At 31.0% G+C, this 9,110-nt stretch overlaps 1 protein-coding gene across 1 annotated transcript; it reads right to left on the minus strand.

Annotated features, from left to right (window-relative positions):
* Window positions 1-2,926: 2,926 nt before the first annotated feature.
* Window positions 2,927-6,686, minus strand: LOC124822501 (syntaxin-132-like). Its single transcript, XM_047294512.2, has 13 exons — window positions 6,477-6,686; window positions 5,818-5,931; window positions 5,501-5,557; window positions 5,378-5,426; window positions 4,810-4,898; window positions 4,637-4,710; window positions 4,508-4,550; window positions 4,364-4,424; window positions 4,215-4,240; window positions 4,054-4,131; window positions 3,610-3,690; window positions 3,456-3,521; window positions 2,927-3,345 (listed from the first exon to the last, which is right to left on the minus strand). Exons 1-13 carry the CDS (start codon window positions 6,492-6,494, stop codon window positions 3,181-3,183), a joined length of 921 nt encoding a protein of 306 aa, XP_047150468.1. The 5' UTR covers window positions 6,495-6,686; the 3' UTR covers window positions 2,927-3,180.
* Window positions 6,687-9,110: the final 2,424 nt, after the last annotated feature.

Consider the following 9,110-nt stretch of genomic DNA (forward strand, 5'->3'; position numbering starts at 1 on the left):
ACCGAAAAAAGAGGCACCTATATACACTGGTAAATATAAATATTTAAAATGTCATGGTTATAAAATGAAACATTGAATGGCCACAGTGTAAGCTTAAAAAATCAATTACAAGATCATAAGTAGGTTTTGTACATTCATGTCGAAATCTGAGGCCACAATATATTGGTTCTTTCAGTAGAGATTAAAAAGCACCAAGAGTAAAAGATTTGTATAATTCAAGTTTTCTGTTTCTTAGTAATGGAATTATTTTTAACCTTCTCTAGCTTACAGGCCACAATCTAAATACCTAAAACTCTGTTCGAATGAGAAAAGAGCTAATAACGAGTGTGAAAATTGCCCAAATATAAAGAGATAAAAAGTTTTGTTTGAATAGATAAAACTAATCCAAAAGGTAAAGTTTGTTTTTGCTTATTCAGATAGGTGGAATAAAAAGAAGAAAAATAAACTCACATATTGTGGGATTTGCATAGGTAGAATTGAAAGAAGGGAAAAAAAATGATGGTAGGTGCTTAGGTACTGTTTCTAATTATACTTAAAGTTTTGTTTTTGTGCACCAAGAAGATAAAACTATAAATATGATTGAACAATAATACCTACAATATCATGTAAATTTTGTGCTAAAAACAGTGAAAAGAAACTAGTAGAAAGTTTAAGAGTTTTTATAATAATAAACATTTGATGAAAAATTATGATTTTTTATGATATTTCTTCACAATTGAAAGCAATTTAAAATTTATATTATAGAAAGTATAATTCAAACATCAAGAAAAAAATTTATCCCTAATCCTAATCAATCCCACCTAGTAATCCCTCGATCCATTCATCAGCCTAATACACCCACACACATTACAAAAGGGCTTCTTTTATTTTCACTCCCTATTTCTATTTTTACCATATTTATTTTTCATTTCTCTTTGCCTAAATATGTTTAATTTTTTACTGTATTTTTTTACACGTTTCCGCTCACCTTTTTCTTTCATGTAATCCATTTCTCAAATCCTCGTAGTACTAAAAGGCATAAAGCAATATGTAGGGAAAATACCCTATTTCACTTTCACCCTCAACTTTTGGTATACCTCGTACTTAGCTTATTAATATGCATAAGGGAAAAGGTAGTAAAATAATGATGTTATCACTTTCTCAAATTATAACTCTTAGCAATTGAAAATAAGTTAGTAGATGATCAAGTAGAGTTCAAGAACTAACTAAGAATTCTAACAGATGCATTTTCTTTTGAAATTCAAATAAAATTCATACTGATATATTCATTGCAATAGGTCAAATTCAATATATAATGTTTATTATTATTCTACTGCCTTATAAGATATTATAAAATATCTCTAAAATAATATAAAATATCTCTGAAATATTTATAATAATTAATTATCAAAATTTATTATATCTTTCAAATATTTATAGATAATATCTTATAATATAATAATTGATTATCATAATTTATTATATGTTTTAAAATATTTTATGATATAATAGTTTATTTTCTACTATATCCATTATGCATATAATATTTTATAATAATGGATTATCATCAGGTAATAGAATCAACATTCAACCATTGAGTACTCAGTCAATAATTATAATAATTATTTAACATAAAAGATGACAATATCAATTAACTAAAGTAAATCAAATCAATAAAAATAAATAAATTTTTTTATAGTAAAATATTAAATATATCCAAATATAATAATTGTTAATAAATAAAAATAATTAAAGTTCAATAATGAATACATTTTAATTGGTTTCGAGGCATAAACAATGTGGTCAAGATGATAAAATAAATTAAAACTAGGTTAGGAAACCAAATAAATAAACATTAAAAAAATGAATAGTGATAAATCAATTAAAATAGTATCGAAATGAAAAGGGACAAAGATGATTTATTTTTAGGAAATTAAAATGAAAAACAGGTTGGTATAAAAGACAAAATAGTTTGAATAAAAAAAATGACGGAATCAAGGAAAGATAAATAAATCATGAAGAGGTAAATAAATTCAAATAAGGATAAAATACGAAGAAAAATCCTAGGAGATTTTTTCTAATAACAACAAAAATAGCTGTTCAGAGGAGGAATGTAATTCATAATTGTTTGAGAAAATAAAATCTCATTGAAATTGAATGTGAAAAGGTTCACAGTAGCTAGATAACTTTCTAATTTATAGATATAGAGGATAATGTATATTGGATATCCACGTAAGTGCCTACAACCATAATAATAATAATAATAATAATAATAAAATTATGCTTATTGTTATGGAAAATGACACTTGAACAACCATTTTTGACAACATTTAGACACGCGCACACGTGTCTAAATTTGAGTGGTCCATTTTCATTTAATTTTTCCAACTGGACCACTCAAATTTAGACACGTGTGCGCGTGTCTAAATGTTGTCAAAAATGGTTGTTCAAGTATCATTTTCCGTTTGTTATATGAGGAAAGAACTGGGGTAAGAACTGATGGTAGTGTAAATATTTGGATATGTTGAAAATTAAAATGTGGAAAGTGAAACTTGTCACAACAAAAAAAGTTGGTGAATTGAAGCAAAGATATCAGAAAGTGAATCTTTATTTTGGAAATACCTCACTGACATTACGTGAAGCATAAGATCAGCAGAAACATTTCCACAGGTATTCACCAAACTATTTGCACCTTGACTCAGCCCTAGCAACGAAATTACATGGTCCATGCTAAAATGGAACTCTTCATTACTCTCACGTTTATACAAAGGTTATTATTACGTACGCTAATAAAATTGTTAGGACAACCTTGTATTTTGGTAAACTACCGAGGTGCACTATCTTAAACCAGCTGACAAAAATGGGAACTAGGAAGTACTAATGAATGTTCTCTAAGGATGTGCTTTCTTTCCAAGAAGAATATCAATGCAAGATTGCAACTAGACAATGACAGGAAAAACAGCTTTATAGAATAATACAAGGAAACACAATACCCTGATAAAGCTTTGAGGGCTACAAAGAATATGAATTTATATCGTGAGACACCACAATGAATGTATACAGAAATCAGTCACACCACACAAAACAAGCATCTCGATCATACAAAATAAGAAGGCTTATAAAAATCCCGCTCTAAGATGTCCTTTTGACACAAATGCATATGTTATGGACAAAAGGTACAGGGCCACACACTCAAGAACCCTAGCTACTCTTCCAAGGTTTGAGAACACCCACAACTATGATAGCTACTATTATCAACAGTATAATGATGGCAATGCACATCCATTTTCGTGAGTTCTTCTGGAGTTTCTTAGCATTTTGAAGTGCACTTGTCCCTCTCTGGACATGATCGACTGCGTTGTTGACCTGAACAAGCCTCTCATTAACGCAAAATCAAACTAAATATGCCCTGTATTCGACATACACATGCATACAAACACAACATTAAGGGTGTGAGAGGCGCAGAGTGAACAAACCTGACTTTCAATGTTATCTAGAATTTCTCCTTGAGCATCAACTAAGACTGCCATGTCAAGGTAAATCTGATAAATAGTAAAATAGTGTTAGACATGATATGCTATCATTAAGGTAGATTAAATATTTAAGACTGAGATCTTCGTGTAGGCAAACCTGGTGTAAATCAAGAAGTTTTTTCTCAATCTCTTTCACAGCATCATGTCTCTCCTGAATTTCTTCTACTGTGTTCACTACCTGCAAAATCCAGGTTTTCTTATGTTTTAATTCTCCACACAAGTGAAGTGAAATCACAACTACAAGTTTCCAAAATGAAACAATTGAAATGTTTGAATACCCTTCCCCAACTCCTGAAAAAAAAAATTATCATCTTTGGCCATGAGATGAAAATGTGAAACCTCACTTTACTACATAAAGTTAGTGTAAATAGAATAAGATATACCGATTCAATCATGAATTAATTTTCGACTAAGCCTTTTTTCCAGGTATTAAACAAACCCACTTTATCCAAGAAAAAAGGAAGACAGAAAAGATAACGTAATATATTGAACTTTTCAAGAGGAAAAGACAAACTACAGTTAAATATCACAAACCAAGTACCTGTCCTCGGCCTGCTTCTAGGATTGCTCTCTGGAAGATTTGCTCACTGTTTCCAGTTTCTATCAGGCGATCAATAGTCTATCACAGTCAATGATGACCAATTACAACAAAATTTATAGGTAGTGAATATCCCAAATCACAAACTCATGAGTTAAGCTCACCTCATCATCTGGCCTAGTCCCAGTAACTGTAAATCAAATCAAGAAATCACAAAGTGAACACCATTAAACACTTTATAATATACAAGTCTAAAATAATAATAAGAAACAATGGTACTGCCAAGTGTACCACAGGGATGAAATGTTCAAACCTGTTATAACCCTTCTCTCCACAACCTCACGATATTCATCTTGTATTCTTTGTCTAAGAGTCTAAAACAAAACACATTGATGAGAAGACAGACAAGAAAATGGAAAAACAGCTTCTGCTGTTAGGTGTTAAAAACTGAACATACCTGGAACTCTGTCATGAGATCCTTGAATTTTTTAGTCAAGGAACTGTGGTTTCATGGAAAAGTAAAATAATTCAGTTTTCTGGGTCCTTTTATCAAGTACAATGATGAAAATGTGTACAATCAACTTACTTTGTCATATTCATTCTTGCTCTGTCAATACCCGTTCCCTTCTCACAGCCAGGCTTTTGTCTATTAGATAGGTTCTGCACAAAACAATTCATGATCAAATAACTATCATACTTTCTGAAATTTTACAGTAAATTGACATCCAATAAAACAATATTCAGCCAATAGCTCAATACATCTCTGTTTATAGCCTCAATCTTTGTTTTAACACCATGAGCAATCTTCCCAACTTCATCAATATCTTTCTCCATCCTTTTCTTGATGCCTGAAAGTAATGTTATAGGTTACACTATTAAGTTTTGTTCGCATATATTGTAAATTCCAAAAGAAGTATATCAAAAAAATTCAATTTGAAGCATAAATATTTATGTAACTTGCCATTGTTGTGAGAAAGACAATTTACCATGTGTCTGTCTGGCTATAGCAGCCTGACAAGCCCAAGGTAATATAATTTCAGCTCCAATACAAAAAATCCTTACAACGAAATTCAAAATGGATGGTTCAACTAAAGTATATCATTGCATCGTAACACACGCTTAATGACACATGCTTTAGTAACATATTCTATTCATTGTTCTAAAGAGCATCAAATTTTAATATTAGCAACAAATGCAGTATATTAAAAAAAATGTCATGTGCCTACCAGAAAATCTTACAACTGATTCAAAATTGATGATTTCGATTAAAAACAAAAAAACATTGCACTTGATGTAACCACAAAAATAACATAGCATTGTAACACACCTTTCATGGCAGATGCTTTTGTAACAGCTTTCGATTCCTCATTAGCTTCCTGCAAGAAGTAATTTTAGCTTATAAATGAGATATTGCTGCTGGAAAGTAACAAACGATGAAGATAATGAATACCTTTAGCTTTTGAAGTAGCACCGCCAACTTATCGATCTGTTTATCAGCCTCATGGATCTAATATCGAAACAAAGAATATCAGTACATGTAGGATATTAACTGCACTGTTGAGCAAACTACATGAAGAAAAAGTTAACTATGGAAACAGAAAAACTTATCAGTTCCATTATCCCCTTGGACAACGATATTTTTTGGACTTCCAGCCTATTCTAAAATAATATCCGCACAACAAAAAACCCTATAACATCTTAGGTAATAAATTGCTATCTTAAATAGTCAAATGCTCTAAAATTTTAAAAAGCGTGTACATTGTGTACCTGCTTATTAAAAGCTTCCATTCCCATATCAGAGTTACTTCTCGGAACCTGTCCCATTTCAATGTCACTTTCTCTAGAAGGCTGGCCATTACTAGCTTCACCAACAAATGAATCCTGCAAGAAAGAATGTCAAATAATAATGACAGTAGTAAAAAGAAAAACAAAACTACCCTTAGACTTTGATCTTATAACACAACAACATTGTACTACACATAACCCGTTTCAAATTAATTAACAGTAACAAAACGAAACAGAATCACTATCAGAATAAATCCAAAACCAAAAGTTATGCCACAAACAAAATAACAACCTGAAATCTAATTGGGGATTAACTATGATCTGAGTTAATGTAAGACACCGCCTATCGGAAATTTTCACTAGCCATATAGTGATTCAGCGATGAACTGAATTTTACGGCTTACAATGTCAGAACATGTTGATTCCTATTCGTATCCCACTAGAATCCAAGGCAAAATTTTGGGCACCTCTTAATGTCGTTTTTTTTAAAGAAAGATAAAATGAAATGAAATGAAACAGAGTATGAATCTGACACAGTGATGGCAGAAAATTAGAAAATAAGTTTAGCAACAGAACTACAAGACCCAGTTATCAAAATCGAATTTTGGAATCGAAAGAGGGAATTACAGATATCAACTTACAGTGAGAAGGTCGTTCATCGTGAATTGTCAAATCAAACTGTTGGAGAGAAGAAAGAGATGTCCAAAGCAGACAGTGAAACGGCAATAATTGTTGTGTCTTTGGCCGGCGAAACGACAGCGAAGCAAGGCAGGGCAACCCACGAACTCTCTCACAATGCATTTTGTTTTGTTTTGGGAGATGTTATTTTGACTCTCCTCTTGACAACCGTGAGGTGGCAAAATGTGATTATGTGTGAAAGGGTAAAAACGGTAAAGCAAGAAACAACGAAAGGGCAAAAACGGTAAAGGCATAAACCACAAAAGGACAAAAACGGTAAAGGAATAAACCACAAAAGGAAAAGAAAAAAGTGAAATCAGATGGGAATTTCAAAACTGAGAGTGAAAATGAGAAGGGAACTTAGAGTGAAGCGTGGGAAGGGGATTTAGAAGCCGCTTGAAGGAAATCTAGAATTTCTAAATCCAAAAGAAAGTGAAGGTTTCTTTTGCCACTGTTGGAGTTGCCGGTGACGCCGTGGTGGATGTTGGGAAGAAGGTGGAGAAGTGCGATTTGAGGCCGGGGAGGGTTTGTCGTCGGCAGTGGCGGAATTTGGGTGAGGTGCGGTTTGTTTTGCCACTGTTGGGGTCGCCGGTGCCGCCATGGTTGGTGGTGGTGGAAGAATTAAAAAAGAAAATGGTCGCTGAACTTACATATTTGCCCTTCAGTGACATTGTGAACTGGGGCCCGCATTTAAAACAATAGTGCGCTACTAGATTGTTTTTGTTCTTTCTTTTCTTTTATGTTTAAAAACATTTCTTTAAAAACAATAAATGCCTCCATTTCCGTATTCGCATTGTCTATCGTTTACTTTTTAATTTATTTATAAATTTTAAATTGATCATCTCGGTCTTAAAAATTTAATCTTTTTAAAAATATAAATAAAATTTACAATTTACTAATGATATAATTCCCTTTCAAAATTCATTGTAAAACGAAAGTAGACGTGAATGGAAGGTTCCAATCTTTAAACAAGTATTTCAATTTCAAAATCTTTAAATAGAAAGTTATTTTTCCTTCCACAAATTTCAGTTATTAATGAAGTTAATTATAAGATATTCTGTATCAAACCAAGTTAATTGGTATAAGAATTCTGCCAATAAATATCTCTTTAAATATCTTTTGATTTTCGGGACTTATCTAAAGACTCAATTTACTCAAACTTTTAACTAGGCAAGTTTTTACAATATCATTTGACTATATTGTTATGTTTGAAAGAACTATCAGAGTATTGACTCAAATAAGAAAAATAATCTTTTACATATTGCGTATATGTTGAAGTTAAAGGAAAGAGGTATTACACAGTGTAAAGGGCTAGCTGGAGGAGGAAAAAGAGTGACCAATAATATGTGAAAATTGACTTATAGATTATGGTTTGGCTTTTCGACAACCTGAAACCTCTGCAATGAATGCGGAATCAACATCACTTTTTTCCTATTTTGTGAGTTTTTAGATTCAAACAACAATTTTTTTTAATTAATAATAATTTGAAGTACATAAATTTTTTTAATTCATTTCATACCATTTTTTATTTTATAAATATAAAAAATTCATTTTTTATATTATTTTACTCGTACAATTTATAAAATAAATGTGAATATATCTCACTGTATTGTTACTCAAATTTTAAAACAAAAATGAAAACTTGTCTCCTTTATATGCTTGAGATTCCATGACTTTTGACTTGTGAGCACCTTTATTCAGAGGTTTGGCACATGATACCATTATTAGAGAAACATGTTTTATCAAAGTGCATTTTTCCTTAAAAAGATGCAATTAAACATTTTATTATTTATCTTTAAGGCTATGTTCGCTTGAGTGTATAACACTGTTTAAGAGAAAGTGCGACGACTGATTTGCAAATAAATTTGTATTCACTTGAGGTGATATGTATCGATAGATTTAGACGGATTTGCGAGATAGCGAAGAGAAGTGATCTTCGCTGAAGTGAAGAGATTTGTGGTGATTTCAGCGTAAATGATGTAAGACCCATGAAAAATAATTATAATAGTAAATTTTAGCATTTTATTATAATAATAATTTTAATGGATAGAAAAATGTAAATTTTGGATATAAAATTATAGTAATTCTAGAAAGAGAGGTTCAAATTTTTTGATAACTTATTCAGGATTTTTTAAAAATTGAATAGTAAAAAGTGAATAGTAAATAGTAAAAAGTGAATAGTAAAAGTGAATAGTAACAAAGGGATAAGTCATCCACGTTGGTGTAGAGTAAGATCAGATATGTTTAAGATTAAAATAATATTTTTAATAAAATAATGAATAGTAAAAATATATAGTAAAAAAATGAATAGTAAAAATGAATAGTAAAATTTTTTTGGCTATAAATAGCAAGGGAGGGAAGGTTAAAACTTACACCAAAATTCTAGAAAAATTTGTGAGAGAAGAGAGTTGGAGGATATTCTAGTTGTAGAGGGGAAATTCTGGAAGTTTTCGGAGAACGGTTTCAGAAGAGGAAATTAAGTCTGGAATAGAGGGAAGGGGAGTTACATTTTTTTTGTATTATCTTGAGTATTGCATATGTTGCTTTTGTTTGATCTTAAATCTTAAATATGAAGTATTTTGTTTCTGTATGATTTT

This window comes from Vigna umbellata, chromosome 6, assembly GCF_029865625.1.
Source record: "Vigna umbellata cultivar VRB3 chromosome 6, Vumbellata_1.0, whole genome shotgun sequence".
In the NCBI taxonomy this organism is placed as follows: domain Eukaryota; kingdom Viridiplantae; phylum Streptophyta; class Magnoliopsida; order Fabales; family Fabaceae; genus Vigna; species Vigna umbellata.

What these genes read in the sequence shown, in the direction of transcription:
- LOC124822501 (XM_047294512.2), bottom strand. An exon ending in TTGAGGCTATAAACAGAGAT is followed by an intron (nt 4,711 to 4,809) that starts GTATTGAGCTAT and finishes TGTTTTGTGCAG; the next exon opens with AACCTATCTAATAGACAAAA. An exon ending in AACTTCTTGATTTACACCAG is followed by an intron (nt 3,522 to 3,609) that starts GTTTGCCTACAC and finishes ACTATTTATCAG; the next exon opens with ATTTACCTTGACATGGCAGT.